Genomic DNA, 20,675 nt, shown 5'->3' with positions numbered 1-20,675 from the left:
AGGATCGGTCTTTCGCGGTGCACAAATAACCGACTCCAGTTTCATTTCAAACCGTGCATGCTGTTCCTGTCGCCCCTATTAGAAAGAAGTCTGGTTAGAATAGGAGGGCACATGACGGCACCACAGAATAACTAATAGTACTACCGTACAGAAAATTCACTCGTTCACAAAAGTCACATTTAGGTATAAAATTATACCTATACTCGCCGCCTGCAAGCAAAATTGAAACTTATATACCTACGTAACCGCGCACGAACCGTGAATCTTCCTTGCGCGTCGCAGTTTTATGACCGAGCTGTGAGCGTCGGCACAGGGATCACAGGGTTGAAACTTGACAAGTTTTTGTACCTATACCTACCGATTTATTATTTTTAAGATTAATATGTACGAATACTACGAATTACAAACGTTGATTCTGTAAACATATTTTTTTTTATCCGGAGATAGTATGTCTGATTCTTTGGAAGTAGGTAGGTAGGTATGCCACAGCCGTATTCCTTTGAAAATATGTTGGTCAGTTCCTAATATTGTTTTGGGCAACCAATAATCATTTTAAATTGGTCTAAAGCGCTTTAGTTTTATGCAAACAAAACGAATTAGTTATCGAATTTGATTACTTAGTATTTATGTTATGTTTTAAAGTTTAAATTCACCTTTCAATATCGTCCGGAATTTAATAAAATGTTATTTCTACTTCCTTCACTTCCTTGTTCTTCAGACACCCGTAAACAGTACAATAACAACAATATCTTTTATACGGATTAGATCGAGATATAGGTTTCGAAGCCATTGTGTATTTTCAATTTTGCGCGAGCGCCACATCGTGCGAGCCGAGCGGCAGCCCACTGCCATACGCCAGCCCGCGCGGCGCGCCGGCCAAATGTATGTACCTAAACTGCGTAGTGACACCCCCCTGACGGCACGCATGACTGGCGTTCTCGCCTATGTATGTACCTAGTTGTATAGTAGTTTACTTACGCACACAGACGCACCTTATAAATCTGAGTGTGCAGTTTTGGTCGCTGTGCAGACGCGGCCTTGAGAGGCTGCGCAAGGTTGCGCAGGCGGCGATACGAACAATTTGAAATCGAAAATAAGCACATATTAAATTAAATATAAATACAAACCTATAGACATAATACATAATACGCCGTATTGTCAGTTCAATACTATTACCACTAAAGGACTAATAATATAATCATATAATCGAGTGATATTGATCACTCGTAATCGTAATATTCGTATTACAAGTGATCAATATCACTTAAGATTCTTAATTTCGCTCATCTATTTCATAAATAGCATGTCATCGTTTTGAGAACCGGTCTGGTATACTTAGTAGGATTAGTAGGTAACCCTGCCTATGAAGCCGATGGTCCGGGTTCAAATCCTGTAAGGGCATCTATTTGTGTGACGAGTTTTGGGTGTTACGTACGTATATGTATTTTAGTATTTATAAAAACATATTTATATATTAAATACTGAGGTCTTATTGCTGTACTGTGGGATTTGACTTGGTCAATTTGTTAAATGGTGTTCTATCTAAGATATATCATTTTCAACAGACTATCGAGTAACAAAATCATGCGCCATAAATGTGCTCAAAATTAATAAATCGGCCGTACTCCCCGTCGCGTCGTAGTCATGAGTGCAGTAAGTAATTGTCGGAGTCCGTCCGTCAAAAAAGTTCGTCTGAAATGTCTGAATACCAGCGGGCCCAGCGGTAGGCAGGCCCCGCGACCCGCGAACACCGAATATTGCATGGGCATCTTTCTCTTTTACTCATCGTAATTAGAGTGGCATCAGTCCTACCAAGCTATTTTATTAGTGTTATTTAAACGTCAAACTTCTATTAAATTATGAATTAAAAAAAAACTCTTGCACAGTCTGTGCTATCAAAATCCCTGTCAATTTAGCTTGGTCTAACTCTCGAAGTCTTACAAACTTCGATTTTCGCGGTTAAAGCCGATCGTTGTTTACAACTTAAGGAAAATTAATAAACTAGTGGCGCTGTGAGCAACGTGGTTTCCGGTAGGCCTTCTGTAGACCTCGCGAGCATAGCTTTAAACTGAATAAAAAAATAACGCTACGCCGTTTAGAATAATTTGGAAAAACTAAATTAACAAAAAGTTAAATAAAATATTGTATGCTTTGCACTCGCTTGATCAATCAACAATACAAAATTTACGGTTGAGAATGTCTTTAGGCATTAAGTCCGCCATTTGTACTTTATTTCTGCAATAAAGATTAAAAAAATAAATAAAAATAAAATAATATAAAATTTAAGTGTAAAAAATTACAAAAAGTTCACACACTTTACTGGGGATCGAACTAGGTACCTCTATGCATCAAAGCAATTGTTTGCCAACTGCGCCAATATAGCACTTAGCTAAAGATACGAAATTTGGCTACTTATTCTCGAGTACTACATACCTACTTATCTAAATACCACCTACACCAGCGTTACTAATTTTAACATTTTTGACAAACACTGTAAATATCTCTCAAAAAGAAAAAAAAACTTATTATATTGATACGACTATTTGTTTCCGCCATTTTGAAAAAAATTCAATAATCGAATCGAAAAAGAACTATTTTATTCTAGATTTTGGTCACAAAATTTGATAAGAATCAGTTGAGAATTGAACCGAGGAGAACGTCCGAACATACGAAATTTGGCCCGAGTTAAAACGGAGACCTTAGCAAACGCTTCGGTCAATAAAGGAGTAAAATGCGCGTTTGACTTGGACACCAAGCGAAATAAAAACTTGCATTATGTTTAAAAACAAAGCATTCATGTGTTTTGAAAGACATCGCCCTGTGATGTGAGTTTATTAGTTTGTATTTTAACGTCAGGCAGGCCTACTTTAAAATAAGTAGGTACTCATTTAAATTAGGTATGTTTATTCACCGTACCATTTTTTTACATTTTATACTAAGTACTTTATAACTCAAATGTAATTATTCTAATCTAAATCAAACTTCACATCATGTCTTAAAACGAAAATCAAAACGTAGGAAAAGAAACCCACACTCGTTTCGTTTTGGAATGATTAGGTACTAGAATCGTAGGTCTTACTAGAATCGTGGTGGCTCCATCTAGTGACATTATTCAATATTACTTCGACAGCTCGACATAATTGTCCTGCGCTGTTGCTCATAACGTAGCCAGTCGCAATATAATTGTGGTTTCAAATTTTGTAAATTATTGCATTGAATTCGTGTTGTTATTAATGTTTGTATTTCATTTATAATGATTTTAATTTATGACACTTTAAATATCTCTTAATCCATCTTAATATGTAGTATAAAAATTGCATAATGGCTGATTGTGACATTTAGCGCCATCTATGATATCGATTTGAGAATAATTATAACGCCTTCGGGATGGGAGGGCATGTTAAGGATGAGTATGAATATGAAGAGTTATTCGAGGATGTGTACTGTAAAGAGGAGCTTTGTACAGACGAGGATGCGGCGCGACTTGAGCTGTACGCCGACCACCAGGTGAAGGACGAGCTCGTGCTCGGTCCGGAGGTGATGTTTCCTCCCGATAAAGCCCAAGCGGCACAAGGTGTGTATATATATATATATATATGTAGCTGGCGGCAGAACATTTTTTTTCTGTTTGTATTATAATCATAATCATTTATTCATTGCATCCATGGTATTTTATATTACGTGCCATAGGAAAGTGTGTACCCCATGTACGTATTATATGTTGCCACGCCCTTGTAGAGTCCATGCTGTACTCAATTAAACTTAAACACCTTTGTAAAATACCATGGATGCATCAAATAAATGATTATGATTATGATTGCGGTAATATCCCCTATTAGCAAGCAGTAGGCTATTCCTATAGTGGTACTGCCATGTTAGTACATAATTAGTTTAAACTAGGGAATGCAAATCGGTTATTTTTTGTATGGAAATAACCGCAGTTTCGGTTAATAACCGATTTGCATTCCCTAGTTTAAACGGACTGTAATGTTAACTGTGAACTTTGCTTAAATAATTTTGGAGGAAACAAAATCATGAAATCAGGCCTGCTTGCAGAAACTCCACACAACATTGTGTACAATTATTTCAATTTAGTATTTTCAAAAGGATTTTGCTTCTACACCCATCTCATCTAGAAAACATGAAGCTATTCTTTTAAGTGTCCACGGCAAGTTGGCCAAATTTTACCTTCCCGTACAAACAGAGTTTTATTCTCATTTTAAAACTATGTGTTGGATTGTAATGAAAATTTGCACCTATAACCCAAGTAGCACAGATAGCTCTATAACTACTCACTTTTAGTTCTATCTAACGCTCTGTGCGTATTAAGACACTTATAAGAGCACACTCGTGGTCCTACAGCTGTATAATAGATCTCAGTGATATTTATATAGCTTAGGGCCGATTAAAAGCTGCATTACGGCTCTGAAAACTACCATTAATACGCAAAGAGTGATATAAAGGTATATTTGCTACGACCCTATACAGCTTTAAGGGTTATCAAATGCTTTAACCGTTATAAGGTCTGTTTAGTGGATAAAATTACGCCATGTGCTGTATAAGGAGGTAATTGTGGACTTTTATTACGTTGACTTATTAAGGGAGCACAAGTGAACTATTATGAAGCTAATAGACGTATAATGGAACACATGTGGCACATAATACAGCTTGTCGCTTAACATGTTTACCACTAAGCAGCTTTTATTACACTGACTTTTAAGGGAGCACGAGTGAACTAATATGAAGCCAATAGACGTATAATGGAACACATGTGGCGCATAATACAGCTTATCGCTGAACGTGTTTACCGCTAAGCAGCTTTTATTACGCTGACTTTTTAAGGAAGCACGAATGAACTATTATGAAGCCAATAGACGTATAATGGAACACACGTGGCGCATAATACAGCTTATCGCTGAACATGTTTACCGCTAAGCAGCTATTATTACGTTGACTTTTAAGGGAGCACGAGTGAACTAATATGAAGCCAATAGACGTATAAATGGAACACATGGGGCGCATAATACAGCTTATCGCTGAACATGTTTACCGCTAAAGCAGCTTTTATTTCGCTGATTTATTATAAGGGAGAACGAGTGAGCTATTATGAAACCAATAGACGTATAATCGAACACATGTGGCGCATAATACGGCTTAGCGCTGAACATGTTTACCGCTAAGCAGCCTATTATACTACCATTGGGACTGTCTGCATAGCGGCTGTTAAAACGTTCATAAGATGCCTTATAACTGTTTAGAGGTTCACTAGTGTATCGAAATAGCGACTTGGACTTTATAGTGGTTCACTTAAGTATCTTTATCAGATATATAACAGTCGTATGCTGCATATAAGAATTTTAACGGTTCACGTTGCTTTTTAACATTGACCGCCATTTTATTGTATATAACCTACAAGATTGAAATTGCTTTTCCAACTTTTAAGGGTAACAATATGGTTTTGTACCTGAGTTCTTAACCTAAATCATTAGTTTAGTACTTCCTATAACGTATTATTAACTTTTTATCTCATAATTCTGTCCAAACCACTGAAATAGTTTTTACACATAGCTTATTTATATCATTAAAATAAATAAATACTGATTATTTTCGTGGCGCACTCAAATTTTCTTAGATCATGTATATATATAATGTCAATAAACTTGCATTCCCAAACATCTTTCTCGCATTAATATATAAAAGATCATCTACAAACATTTAACTAAACACTTTAACAAAATGACTTATGGTGTCGTTGCGCTTAATGTTTTTGCTTCAATATAAATATGTTCACCTCTGCGTTCGTCGTCACTATACTAAATATAATAGCTGATTTTTAAGGCAGAGGTGTAAAAGTATGTTATTAATTATCTTTTATTCAGCCCAATGTCAATATTTCCCGGTATTAGGGCGCACATGTGACATATTAGCTGAATAAAGGGTAACTGGTGGTCTCTTACCCAGCCAATATACACCTCTTATAACTCCTGTTACCCCTTATAATTCCGTTAAATTGCTGCTACAACGCTCTTAAGTAGCTATGTGAACTTAAGGCTGCCTAATTTGTGCCCATTTAAGAGTTATAAAAGCTGAAAAGACGCTTATACAGCTCTTATGCAGCTTTTATATTCCAGCTTCAAGCGTATTCGTACTTCATTATGCGGCTGCTATACAACTAATCTGTGCTACTTGGGAATGACATGAGATGTATCTATGCCTGTAATTAGTTTATACACGCTGAAATTTTTATCGTTTTGTTCCCGAAGCATAGAGGTTAGGTATCGATTATACAGTCAAATAAAATTGTCAAAAAAAATCTAGCTCTTCAAATGAAAAAAATAAGCAAGTGAAAAATCAGTTTCACGAAATGAGTAAAACACGTAGTAACACCGCTGACGTCACGTCGAAAAAGTCATAACCACAAGTCATAAGTCACAAGTCATAACCGCGGGACGTGCGGGGTGCGGGAGGGATAGCTCCTTAGAAAATCAGCACGAATGAAATCGCGGCGGCGGCGACGGTTTGAGGCGGCATTTTTCTGTGTTACTATTTATTCTCACGGCTTCGAGTTCTGTATTATTTTTTATTTATTTGGCAATTTTGAAACTAAGAGCTAGATTTTTTTTGACAATTTTATTTGGCTGTGTAATCGATACCTAACCACTACGCTTCGGGAACAAAACGATAAAAATTTCAGCGTGTATAGCTTCAGCATATAAAACAAAAACAAGTTTTGTATGAAAACTTAAATTTGCTGTATTATTTTAACTATGGTATCTGAAGCTACATAAACTAATAGGGTATTTTCCTACTAGTCAAATCAGTTACTTTTTTATTAGAACTGTCAAATCGATTTGCTAATATGGAATTTATATGAAACATTACATCGTGACGTCACGGTCAACTCGCCTACTTTTTATACTTCTATCCGATTTATTAAATAGAATTTGTGTTTAAAAATAACTCCTATCTGTGTTTTCCTAATAATTATCTGGTGCTTTATTTCATGCATGGTGTAAACTAATTTATTTTAAATACAGTATAATACCCTATTACAGGCATAGACATAAGTTATCAGTTTTAAATTGAACAACGCGACTTAATCGCGTATTTAAGTTTTAAGATTTACCTCCGACGTTTCGAGGACGGCGTTGTCCCCGTGGTCTCGGAGAAGACTGGCTCAAGTTGACATCAACATCTTCTAGCCGCGCGAGTTTTTCGAACTACCCGCACTTGGTTCAAAAAACATTGCAATTTCAATCGGGACGAGGGTTTTAAGATCTCATCCACATGGAATCCAGTCATTAGTAAATGTAAGCAGAAACGAATATCGACAGTCGATAAATCGAATATCGTTAGTGTTGTGTGTCTACAGAGTAACATCCCTAGTGCGCAAAACGTTCAAACTGATAAACGAGACCAAGTGCGGGTAGTTCGAAAAACTCGCGCAGCTAGAAGATGTTGATGTCAACTTGAGCCAGTCTTCTCCGAGACCACGGGGACAAAGCCGTCCTCGAAACGTCGGAGGTAACTTAAATACGCGATTAAGTCCCGTTGTTCAATTTAAAAATGTTTAATAATCGTGAAAGTTTAAATCAGTATACCTTATCGTATTATAAAAGTAAATAGTTTCATAGTTTCAGAGCAATCTAGCATTATAAAATGATATAGGATTTTTTCCATTAAGTCAAGTAAAGTCACTTGTATTGGGAGACTTTTCCATTGGAAAATAGGGCACAAACTGTACTTAATTAAATGAATACTATACTATACTATTCTTCTTTTGCCCGGCATTTTGCCACGGCTCATGTGAGCCTGGGGTCCGCTTGACAACTAATCCCATGATTTGACGTAGCCACTAGTTTTTACAAAAGCGACTGCCATCTGACCTTTCAACCCAGAGGGGAAACTAGGCCTTATTGGGATTAGTCCGGTTTCCTCACGATGTTTTCCTTCACCGAAAAGAGACTGGCAAATATCAAATGATATTTCGTACATAAGTTCCATAAAACTCATTGGTACGAGCCGAGGTTTGAACCCGCGACCTCTGGATTGTAAGTCGCACGCTCTTACCGCTAGCTCTTAGCACTTAAATTAATATACTATTAAGTATCTGTTTCATGTACATTTTAGAACATACAAATTTAATTTAATTTTTAACTTTTATTTACTTACGTGATTTAATATCTGTCTTAATTGTCTCATTTCAGTTGCCCTAGCAATGGAAGGAAGGAGGGAATTATCCCTGGAAAAATCTTCCAAGCATGAGCAAAGTCAGGTTTCAATGTGTCTCAAACAATTTGAACTACAAGACTGCGTTGTGCGACTTGAACGCATACCCCTTTCATCAGTCAGCATATCTGAATATGCAAAAGACTCAAGGCAAAGACTTTCCCATTCTAATGATGATAATAAATCAAGAAAGTTCACAAATAACATTAATAAGAAAGTGAATAAGTCCAAAATGTACATTTGCGATACATGCAACAAAACATTCATGAAAAGAAAGCCATTTCTCCATCATTTGCGTATACATAATAAACCTTACGCTTGTGATATATGTAAAAGAAAGTTTACACTGCAAAGGTATTTAAGAACACATGAATTAGTACACACAGAACTGCGTTTCTCTTGCAAAGTGTGTAACAAGAAGTTTACAACACAGAAAGGTTTAAAAAGACATGAATTTGTTATACACGGAGCGAAGCATTTGTCTTGTGATGTATGTTGTAGAAAGTTCATGTGGAAAGCTAGTTTGCTCAGACATAGGCTAATACATAGCGGAGAGAAACCGTATCACTGTGAAATATGTAATATGCATTTCAGATACAAGCACGCATTAGCTATTCATATTCGACAACACAATGGTCAGATTCTATACTCCTGCGAAATATGCGAAAATAAGTTTTTATCTCACTCCAATTTATGCAGACATAAGCTGACACACACTAAAAAGTATATTTATGCATGTGACAAATGTGGCAAAAAGTTTTTATATGCTTCGTCCTTACGCAATCATAAAAATATTCACAACAGAGAAGAAACATTCCAATGTGATATATGTGAGAAAAAGTGTACCACCAAGAAAAGTATAATCAAGCATTTGTCAACGCATTTGAAGGACCGACCTCGACCTTTTTCTTGCAATATGTGTAGCAAAAAGTATTTTAGTAAAAGGGACTTAACTCTGCATAAACTTACTCACACCAGCGAAAAGCTATTCGTGTGCGATATTTGTGAAAAGGCATTCAAGTGCAAACATTATTTATTAAGCCATCATATCCGAATTCATAGTGGGAAGAAACCACATTCTACTCGAGGTGAAACTAAAAAGCCTCACAGCTGCGAAATATGCGGAAACAAGTTTAGAATTAAATCACGTTTAACAAGACATCAGCTGATTCATAGTGGAGAGAAACCACATAGTTGTGAAATATGTAAAAAGTCCTTCAGACATGAATCAACGTTAACCTGTCATATGAGAACACACACTGGTGAGAAGCCGTATAAATGCGCAGTGTGTAAAAAACGATTCGCCACAAATAGCTATTGGAATAAGCATAAGCGACAAGTACATAAGTAACAATTGATCGTGATTGCAACATCACTCAATATTTTTTATCTACACATACACTAATACTTATCTACACTATATATATATATATATATATATATATATATTTATTTATTTATTTTATAATATTTATTTATTTTTTATCATACAGGTATATATATATATATTAATAAATGTTATATCAGGGATGTTGCGGATGCAGATTTTTTAACATCCGCGGACGCGGATATTTAAAGCCTCACATCCGCGATGCGGAAGTCAAGATTTGGTACTTAAATGATATTTTTACACAGATTGACTAAGTCCCACAGTAAGCTCAAGAAGGCTTGTGTTGTGGGTACTCAGACGATATATTATGTATATAATTATACAAATTAATAGAAATACGATGGATCCAGAAACCGCAAACCCAGCATAAAGACAAACTCTTTTGTTAGGACAAATTTCTTATCTGTGAATATGTTAATATTGCATAATTATAACATCAGTATTGATTTTATAATTACATTCAAATTTCGACTCACTGTGAAAAACAAAGCAATTGATTTGACCTCTATTCTAATATCAGTCGACGTTTTATTCGAAATAAAGTGTTCATTGCAAACTATTTTGACATGTCTCGCATGTTACTTGATATCGAACGATATGACAGTTGGGCTCTACCCTAGTTTCTCCAGGGGTGCGAAACTCCTGACTTCGGCCAAACTCGGCTCCGCTCGGCTCAGCATTGCTCCGAGCAATTATTAAACACCACTTGACTTCCTTTTGCGTGCACGACCACAGATAAGATAATCACTTTAATTTTGACAACCCTAAATAGCCGAAAGGGATAGTGCCATATATTAGAAAGGGATAGCATGATTCGACCCTGAACCGCTGTCAAACTTCGGTTTTGTAGAAAGTTTCCTTTCTGTACGGTAGTACTATTATTTATTCTGTGGTTTCTCTCTATATTAAAAAAAATACAGTTGAGTGACATGCATGGAAATAGTAGTTTGTGTTACAAGCTTCGGAAGCCGGTGTTGCTCGAAGGTTACAAGGGATCAAAATGATATATTTCCGTCAAGGGCGTACATTGAATCCTGAGCGTAATGAGGGATTCAAGTGTTAACGCCCAAGACGAAATAATTTTGATACCGTGTGACACATACTGCTTTTCACATCAACTATGAGGAAAATAAAAAAATCTTAGTGTTGACACAATCTGATGCTTAAACAGATTATTTAAGCTAAAAAAATTATGTGCAAAAAAATGTAAAAATAGTGTGCTAGAACAGAAAAGTGTTACTTTGACCCTCCTAGCAGGTAAGAAAAGTGCCACTTTGATCCCTCCTAGCAGGGAAGAAAAACCATTTCACGTGCTGGTTATTTTTCAAATTGTATAAATTGTGAACTAACTATAGCACTATTATTTTGTGTAAAATGACACATAGTAAAAGTTGCTTAGTATATGACCTATATTGACCTGTATTGTGTTGCTTATCATTATGGATGTAACCCGCACGACCAGACTAAGGGTCGGTTGCACCAAACCGTCTGTCACCGTTAAGAGCGCTCTTACAAGAAAAGTCGAAATAATGCAAAATTGATGATACTAGTCGACGAAATTCAGGACTTTGCGCTCATTATTAGAAACAATGAGTACTTGTTCCAGTAAAAGCGTCTTCTTATCTTTATAAATATCGTTGTAAATATTAGAAAAAGGACTTATTAAATTAGTAATGATTTTTTTTCTGATGGTCGTTTCCGAAAAACCCCGTGAAGCACTGAATGGCGAGCTCTTATTTGGAAATGTTGAGAATTTTACTCTGCTAAACCTGGCTATTTTGTATTACTAATACCCTGTACTTTAGGCATATCAAACTATATTTTTCCTACATACCTTTGAGAAAGAGAAAATCAAAGTAAAACGAACTCGATTTTCTCTCCGAAACAAGTGTCAATTCCTACGAAAATCTACTTAATATCGAAGTCATTTTCATACTCAAGCAATCTGCAACGTTTGCTTATACTGTTGGTATACATTAGTGTTTATGAAATTCTACTATAATTTTTTGGCAATTTTTTGAAAACTACTCTATATTACCGATGACGCGCGCTGCGCCAGCTCAGTGCCGCGGCAGAGCTTGTAGAGGCAGGACGTGTGTCGGTCGACTCCGCACATTTTCAACGGCGACGACGAGGTTTTTTATCATTGTGTGCGGCGGGCGCCGTGTAAAACGCTATACTGTGTGCGTGTAAACCGCAACGAGAGACTTTGATCCTAGCACTGTTTTTATAGTATTATAATTTATAATGGTACAGTTTAATAAACTACCGGACAGGATTAAAAATATTTGAAACGACCTGACATTCTATATGTATTTATTTGACTCAAGATAGTACTCAGGGTCTGATGATGGAGCCGGAAGGTGGTCACCGGTACCAATCAACCATGCAACTAAACCACTTCGTGTTTAGGCTCGTTTTATTCATCTCAACAAGATCTTTGACACAAGATAGTACTCAGGGTCTGATGATGGAGCCGGAAGGTGGTCACCGGTACCAATCAACCATGCAACTAAACCACTTCGTGTTTGGGCTCGTTTGATTCGGCTCAACAAGATCTTTGACTTAAGATAGTACTCAGGGTCTGATGATGGAGCCGGAAGGTGGTCACCAGTACCAATCAACAATGCAACTAAACCACTTCGTGTTTAGGCTCGTTTTATTCGTCTCAACAAGATCTTTGACTTAAGATAGTACTCAGGGTCTGATGATGGAGCCGGAAGGTGGTCACCGGTACCAATCAACCATGCAACTAAACCACTTCGTGTTTGGGCTCGTTTGATTCGTCTCAACAAGATCTTTGGCACAAGATAATACTCAGGGTCTGATGATGGAGCCGGAAGGTGGTCACCGGTACCAATCAACCATGCAACTAAACCACTTCGTGTTTAGGCTCGTTTGATTCGTCTCAACAAGATCTTTGACACAAGATAGTACTCAGGGTCTGATGATGGAGCCGGCAGGTGGTCACCGGTACCAATCAACCATGCCACTAAACCACTTCGTGTTTAGGCTCGTTTTATTCGTTTCTATAAGATCTTTGACACAAGATAGTACTCAGGGTCTGATGTTGGAGCCGGAAGGTGGTCACCGGTACCAATCAACCATGCAACTACACCACTTCGTGTTTAGGCTCGTTTGATTCGTCTCAACAAGACCTTAGACACAAGATAGTACTCAGGATCTGATGATGGAGCTGGAAGGTGGCCACGGGTAACAGTCTACCATGTAACTGAACCACTTCGTGTTTGGGCTCGTTTGATTTGTCGCAACAAGATCTTTGACACAAGGTAGTACTGAGGGTCTGATGATGGATCCGGAAGGTGGTGACCGGTACCAATCAACCATGCAACTAAACCACTTCGTGTTTGGCTTCGTTCGATTCGTCGCAACAAGATCTTTGACACAAGTTAGTACTCAGGGTCTGATGATGGAGCTGGACTGTGGCCACGGGTACCAGTCTACCATGTAACTGAACCACTTCGTGTTTGGGCTCGTTTGATTCCTCGCAATAAGATGTTTGAGACAAGATACTACTCAGGGTCTGATGATGGAGCTGATGATGATTGACAGGTACCCGTCGCCACCTTCGCGCTCCATCATCAGACCCTGAGTACTACCTTGTGTCAAAGATCTTGTTGAGATGAATAAAACGTGCCTAAACACGAAATGGTTTAGTTGCATGGTTGATTGGTACCGGTGACCACCTTCCGGCTCCAACATCAGACCCTGAGTACTATCTTGTGTCAAAGATCTTGTTGAAACGAATAAAACGAGCCTAAACACGAAGTGGTTTAGTTGCATGGTTGATTGGTACCGGTGACCACCTTCCAGCTCCATCATCAGACTCTGAGTATCACCTAGTGTCAAAGATCTTGTTGAGACGAATCAAACGATCCTAAACACGATGTTGTTTAGTTGCATGGTTGATTGGTAATGGTACCTTCCAGCTCCATCATCAGACCCTGAGTACTGTCTTGTGTCAAAGATCTTGTTGAGACGAATCAAACGAGCCCAAACACGAAGTTGTTTAGTTACATGATAGACTGGTACCCGTGGCCACCTTCCAGCTCCATCATCAGACCCTGTGTATCTTCAGTGTCAAAGATCTTGTTGAGACGAATCAAACGAGCCTAATCATGTTACTACATGGTTGATTGGTATCCGTGACCACCTTAATCATCATCATCAGATCCTCAGTACCAGTTCGTTTTTAAACCCTCGTTGATACAAACTTTACAACCTATAGGTACCAAATGCAATGACGAAACATGTAAATAAGCGAGTAGGTACCTATAATTTCTTTCGAGTAATATACCTTCATAAGTACCGTAGAGTTTCGTATCTTCGCCTGGATTTTGACACTTTTCCTAAAAAATCTCTCAAATTTGAAAGCATTTTAATCCGTTAAGACGAAAAAATGTTTTTTAGTACTCCCAACTATCAGTATACACCACTAAAACTTAGAATTTCATTGGTTAAGTTGGTCATAAATGGCCCCAAAGGCAATAGGCGATGTTTGGGTATTTTTCCCAATCTTCGCCTATGGCATGCCTTGCCGCTAATACTTACTTTTCTGTGACTTACACATGTTAAGTCGTATCTCCTTGGAATGTGCTAATATACTATGAACCTTAACTACACCAGACTAGGCATATTTTTAAAAAACGGGGTAGTAGGCGAAGTTTGGTAACAGTCTGAAGTTGTTTCATACATTTTCTATAATGAAGCTAGGGCTGCCAAAAATTAACCAACATGCCAAATAAAGGGGAGTAATGGTTTATAAGTTAAAAAAAATATTATTTTTAACAGAATTGTATAATTGTTGTAAAATTGTTGTTATTATCGTAAGTGACAGCAAATCAACCTTATTTACACAAAGTGAGACATAAAAATACCTATTTGGTACCTACTCAAATGTCGTATAATATATTTTTTTTTAATGTGGTACAAAAAATTTGTCAACCCTAGGGGTAGGCGAAATTTGGCAACAAGATGGACGCAAAGTACCCTCACCAATGTTTTATCCAATTGTGACTTCTAGACGTAAGCTAGCCGTTAAATAATAGTTTCATATTGAAAAGAAATAGTTATAGGATATAATCATGTAAAAAGTTTATCGTTACCGGGTCCAAATCACCGTTTAAAACTGAAGTTAAAACACTGGTTCAAAAAAACGTGTGGTCGGTGTCACGAAAAAACCCCACTAAAGTTCAACTGTGTGAAGTTAGCCGCAGATTGTTCGAAGAATGTTGATACCCGTGAAAAATACTTTGTATTTAGCAGTTTTATGTAAGGCTTACATTAGAAACATTTTGTTAATGGCAACTTATGTCAAACTAGGCGAAAATAGGTAGCGCAGGCAAAGATACGAAACTCTACGGTACGAGTATGGGGCTATTCATAAATTACGTCGTTTCAAATGGGAGGAGTGGGGGGGGGGGGGTCTGGACATCGGATGATGGTAACATGACGTAGGAGGAAACAGATTCATCCGAAGCTTGATTTTTGGATGATTTGAGGGGTGGGGGGGGTCAAAAATCGTCAAAAATAGATGACGTAATTTATGAACAGCCCCTATGTACATTTGCACTGCATTTAGTATTTTCGTACTTACCAAATAACAGTTTTAGAACTTTAAAAGTTAAGTACAGTTAGTTTTGTTATGGTTGATTTCAATATGCTTCGCGAAGGATCAAGAATGTTTAATCCATCATTGTAGTGCGAGTGTGGTAGAAGGGATCGGCGTACTGAGCTCGCACGGCCTGCCGCAGCGCGTAAAATACCTAAACTCGCTCAACGCCGAAATGTAATAGCGCTCTTAAAGCGTTCGCAAAATTTTATTGTATTGGAATTTTCATAATACTCTGTAGAGTGATGTTAATCAGTCTGTTGGGTGTGGTTGGTGCAACTGGCCCTAAGTATGAGAGTGTCTGTTGATGTGTCTATTAGCCATAATGTCGCAACCATCATACAATTGTTATGATTATAGCTCGGACAGGTTATCGCAAAAAACAAATAGGTACGGTAATACATAGAAAGCATGAATCTAGTATATAACCGGATCAGGCATGAGGGATGGGGGAAATGACCAAACGGGATAGTCTTATGTATCTTTCAGTAGGAGTAGCATCGAAAGCGCTATTATAGTTTGTCCTTGTCAGTCTCACGTTGTTTTTATTCCCCACCGTAAATTTAGTATGGATTATGGTGGGCAACAAATAAATTCAACCAATCATAGTGTCGCATTGCGTATAGCACATCTATAGGATCCTATCATCTATGATAGAAAGCAAAGTTTTGTACATTTTTGGGTACAATAATGAATATAATTTAGAAAATATAAAACAAAAACTGTTAATAACATGACTTTAAAACAACTTGCTCTCTATCCTAGTTACAACACTTACAACTGTTTTGCGGTGATTTGTCCTAGCTAATTTAGGGTAAGGTAGCATATTACTGCCTTAAATTTATAACTAATATGATTAGTTGTGAAAACCTTATTAAATAAAAATACATTTTTATTTTCTACAATTGATTGTGTGTCATTTACTATTACATTAAGTTAGCACCCAATACTACGACTACATTCAAACAAGTAAAAAAAAATTAATAGTTTTCTTGGTACATAATAAACACATGCAGGGGAGCATAATGTAACATGATTGATATATTTAACAAAAAACCGGCCAGGTGCGGGTCGGGCTCGCGTTTCTAGGGTTCCGTACATAAGTCCGACTCACGCTTGACTGAACATTTGTAATAGGTTTTCCTGTCATTTATAGGTACAGAACTATTTTGTGTATTATTTTCAAAATTTTAGACCCAGTAGTTTCAGAGATAAAGGGGGGGGGGGGGGGGATGGTCATTTTTTGGCTATTTTCTCAAATAACTTCAAAAATATGTATTTAAAAATTAAAAAAAAAACATGTCCATCTTTGGGTCACTAATTTACCAACTTCCAACTTGATTGGTCCAGTAGTTTCCGAGAAATTAGCCTGTGACAGACGGACAGACAGACAGACGCACGAGTGATCCTATAAGGGTTCCGTTATTTCCTTTTGAGATACGGAACCCTAAAAATACAATCATGGAATGAATAGACGGGTAGTTTAACTTGCGGGCGAGATGACCCAACTCATACTGTCGCGCCGCTTGTGTCTAAAACACTCTCTTATTTTTTAAATTTCAAATCTTAAGGTCGTCGTCGTCGTGTCTTTTATTTAAGTACACCTCGCTTATGCGCATTATACATCCTATAAAACAAACTTTATGTTACTTATGTGCATCTCGCTTATGCTTGTTATAATTACCACTTGATGTGAACCGTTGTGCGCACACTGCGCATTTGTATGGCTTCTCACCAGTGTGTGTTCTCATATGACCGGTTAAAGTTGATTTGTGTCTAAAGGGTGTTGTACATATTTCACAATGAAATGGTTTTTCTCCACTATGAATCAGCTGATGTCTTGTTAAATGTGATTTGATTCTAAACTTGTCTCCACATATTTCGCAGCTGTGAGGCTTTGGATTTTCAGAAGAATGCGTTCTTAAGTGGTACATTAGACTTTCCTTGTATCTGAAATTCTTTTCACATATTTCGCAAGCAAAAGGTTTCTCTCCTGTGTGAATCCGTTTGTGGTTGATTAGATTATCTCTACGGATGAACTTTTTTTTACATAAATCACACGAAAAACGTCGCTCCATCATATTAGTATGAGTAAGTTTGTGCTTCTTTAAATTGTTTGTAGCACTGAACTTTCTTCCACATATTTCACAGGAGAATGGTTTTTCTCCAGTATGAGACCTTTTATGAGCAAGTAGAGGTGCCTCACAAGGAAACCGTTTATTACATACATCACATGCGATTTTTTTTTCTTGTGATCCATCATGCAGTTGTATGTGAGCAACCAAGGAAGATTTGTATGTGAAACCCTGTCCACATATATCACAGGTGTATGGTATCTCACCGGTGTGTATAAGCTTATGTACATCCAGAGAATATGTGCTTGAAAACTTCTTGTTACATATTTGGCAAGTTGTTTCTTCCAAATGTTTCCGAATATGTTTGATCAACGCTGATCTTGATGCAAATTGTTCATTACAATTACTGCAAGTTTTGCTTTTCTTGTCAACAATATGAAACAATGAATGCCTTCTTAAATGCGTTTCATCCGTAAATGTCATATTACATACTTTGCACTTATAAGGCTGTAAGTGTTGTCGCAAGTGTTTGTTAAATAACCTTTTCACTGAGAATGTTACACCACAAGTATTGCAATTATAAGCCTTACTAATTGCAGGTGTATTTCGGTTGCATTTTATTCCTGATTTACTGTCATGTTTTCTATACTTTGGTCTGGCGAGTTTAATTTTTGAGGTTGGGATTCGCTCAAGTCTTATGAAACAGTCTCGCAGCTGTGGTTGTGGTTGCATCTGGTTGCATTGAGACTCCAAGCCTGGCTCCTGCTTGCAAGTTTTCATCAGAGATGGGTCAAGGGCATCTGAAAAATAAACATTTACATTATTATATGTTTATACTTTGGTTTCCCTTACATACATTATAAGCAATCAACTTGCCATATGAAAAGGTTGGGATATTTCCCAGTGAAATAAATATTATCTTATTTTAAATATTATTATGAATTAAGACTATCATATACCCAACATACATAGAATATTCTTTGATAGCATTTTTAGTAATCAACAAATCACCTTAAGTAATCTGTTAAAAATAAATATTTATCACAAACTGCCATTTCAAATCCAGAAATCTAGATTGTTGTGAAAAATATTGTCATTCACCAATATACTAGACTAGATGATCAATAAACATTACAGGTTTTAAAGGAAGTTTATGTAACTATGGCTTAACACATCTGTCAGTTGAACAACTTCTAAGGCCCACTGTCTTGCACCGTTCCACTAACCCGAGTTAACCGGTTAAACCTGGAGTTACCATGGCTACCAGTACAATTTAACAAGCACCTATTAACCCTACGTGTTACAGATAGCCCCCTCTGCAGAGCATGCATGGAGGCAGAGGAGACAGCCGCCCACGTCATTCTCGAATGCCCAGGGGTGGCAGAATACCGGGCACAACACGTCGGTTCACCGGGGTTCTCTCCCAGAAGTCGTCGGCAACGTCAAGGGTCTGCTAGGCTTCTTGGTAGAGTTGGGTTGGCAAGAATAGTGCCGCCAACCCATCACGCAAAATAGGCGCAATAATATGACGTCGAGTTGCGGAAACCAAGCCCGCGAAAACCTATAACCTTCCAGTACTATTTGACACTGGGTTAATGGTTCAACCGCTTAACCCTGGGTTAGTGGGATGTTGCAAGCGGGCCTAAGTGAACGTAGGCATGGACAACGGCTATAAGTATCTCCTCTCTAGCACATGATTTTACTAACAAAAATGTTCTTTAATATTATTAAAAATTAACACATGTTATAATAACACTAATTTAATAATTTTTAAATAAATGCACAGTCTGATGTGACATATTCACTTCAAATAGTGTTACATAAAATAAAATAATTCAAAATAAATTAACATTAGAGATGGGCCCAGTATTCAGTAATTATTTGGTATTCAGCCAACTCAAATATTTGTATTCGGCCGAATTATTTGGTTAAACTGCCGCATATTTGGCATTTTTTTTTGCCTTGTTGTAATACCGTAACATTTATTTAAACTATTGCACAGTAAAAAATATAGTGACAAAAGGCAGACTTAATGCTACAAGGCATTCTCTACTAGTCAACCTTTAGGCCAAACAGATTAACTTTCTCCAAAATTTTTTGTCTTTGCCTTTTGACCTGTTAATTTTAAGGAATTGCCTAAGAAGTGGTTAATCTTTAGCTGCTAATGTAGGTAACTAAAACTTTTTCGAATGGGTTATTAGAATATTATAAATGAACCGAATTCGGCAAGATTTGAACCAAATATTCGTATTCGGCAAACTCCATATTCTGCCCATCTGTAACTTTAATTTAACATTTTTGGACTTACTTTGGGCTGCATAGGCACTGTCAGACCGTTGGAACAACTCAGGACCGAGCACGAGCTCATTTTTCACCAGATGGTCAGCATATAGTTCATCGAACGCTCTCACACTCTCCTCTTCGAGCGGGGACTCCTTTTTGCAGTCCCTAAGTATTTGGGCGTCCCAATCTGGCTCCTTCTTAACAGTTATTTCCTCTTCCTTTACTCGGACATCTTCGAGCGACATGTTAAGTAACTTTAGTTTACGTCCGCGGCAAATTGGCCATCAAATAAATCACCACGCGAGCAACGTTCGTTATCATTAAACGAATTCCGTTGAAATTTGACCGGGAGGTATGCGCTGACGCCTGACACCCGAGTTCACCCGACACCCTGGCAGACTGACAGTGACAGTGACAAATGACAGTTGATATTTTTTCGTTTCACGCACTTTCTTAACTGATCTAAATTGTTTAAAATGAAATAGAAAAAAACAGTTATTTGTTTAGTAATTTTTAGGGTTCCGTACCCAAAGAAGGTAAAAATGGGACCCTATTACTAAGACTCCACTGTCCGTCTGCCTGTCTGTCACCAGACTGTATCTCATGAAACGTGATTGACAGATGAAATTAACATAGATGATAATAATATGTATTTCTGTTGCCGCTATAACAACAAATACTAAAAAGTACGGAACCCTCGGTGCGCGTGTCCAACTCGCACTCGTCCGGTTTTTAAAGTATTTATATATATAGTCTGGCAACACAATTTGTCAACTATACTCATCCTTTTTTTAGGGTTCCGTACCCAAAGGGTAAAACGGGACCCTATTACTAAGACTTCGCTGTCCGTCCGTCCGTCCGTCCGTCCGTCTGTCACCAGGCTGTATCTCACGAACCGTGATAGCTAGACAGTTGAAATTTTCACAGATGATGTATTTCTGTTGCCGCTATAACAACAAATACTAAAAACAGAATAAAATAAAGATTTAAATGGGGCTCCCATACAACAAACGTGATTTTTGACCAAAGTTAAGCAACGTCGGGAGTGGTCAGTACTTGGATGGGT

At 37.5% G+C, this 20,675-nt stretch overlaps 2 protein-coding genes across 2 annotated transcripts; one reads left to right on the top strand and one right to left on the bottom strand.

The window, feature by feature from the left end:
• Positions 1-3,387: 3,387 nt before the first annotated feature.
• LOC134803648 (zinc finger protein OZF-like) lies at positions 3,388-9,580 on the top strand. Its single transcript, XM_063776432.1, has 2 exons — positions 3,388-3,574; positions 8,208-9,580. Exons 1-2 carry the CDS (start codon positions 3,388-3,390, stop codon positions 9,578-9,580), a joined length of 1,560 nt encoding a protein of 519 aa, XP_063632502.1.
• Positions 9,581-16,170: 6,590 nt separating this feature from the next.
• Positions 16,171-19,854, bottom strand: LOC134803628 (gastrula zinc finger protein XlCGF57.1-like). The gene is made up of 2 exons (XM_063776412.1): positions 19,635-19,854; positions 16,171-18,126 (listed from the first exon to the last, which is right to left on the bottom strand). Exons 1-2 carry the CDS (start codon positions 19,852-19,854, stop codon positions 16,898-16,900), a joined length of 1,449 nt encoding a protein of 482 aa, XP_063632482.1. The 3' UTR covers positions 16,171-16,897.
• Positions 19,855-20,675: the final 821 nt, after the last annotated feature.

This window comes from Cydia splendana, chromosome 27 (assembly GCF_910591565.1).
Source record: "Cydia splendana chromosome 27, ilCydSple1.2, whole genome shotgun sequence".
NCBI lineage: Eukaryota > Metazoa > Arthropoda > Insecta > Lepidoptera > Tortricidae > Cydia > Cydia splendana.
The sequence above is the reverse complement of the archived record's forward strand: the minus strand, read 5'-3'. Positions and strand labels throughout refer to the sequence as shown.

Coding starts and splice junctions, on each gene's coding strand:
- LOC134803648 (XM_063776432.1), top strand. CDS start 3,388: ATGGGAGGGCATGTTAAGGATGAGTATGAATATGAAGAGTTATTCGAG. Junction 3,575..8,207: donor TAAAGCCCAAGCGGCACAAG/GTGTGTATATAT, acceptor GTCTCATTTCAG/TTGCCCTAGCAATGGAAGGA.
- LOC134803628 (XM_063776412.1), bottom strand. CDS start 19,854: ATGTCGCTCGAAGATGTCCGAGTAAAGGAAGAGGAAATAACTGTTAAG. Junction 18,127..19,634: donor CAGTGCCTATGCAGCCCAAA/GTAAGTCCAAAA, acceptor TTTATTTTTCAG/ATGCCCTTGACCCATCTCTG.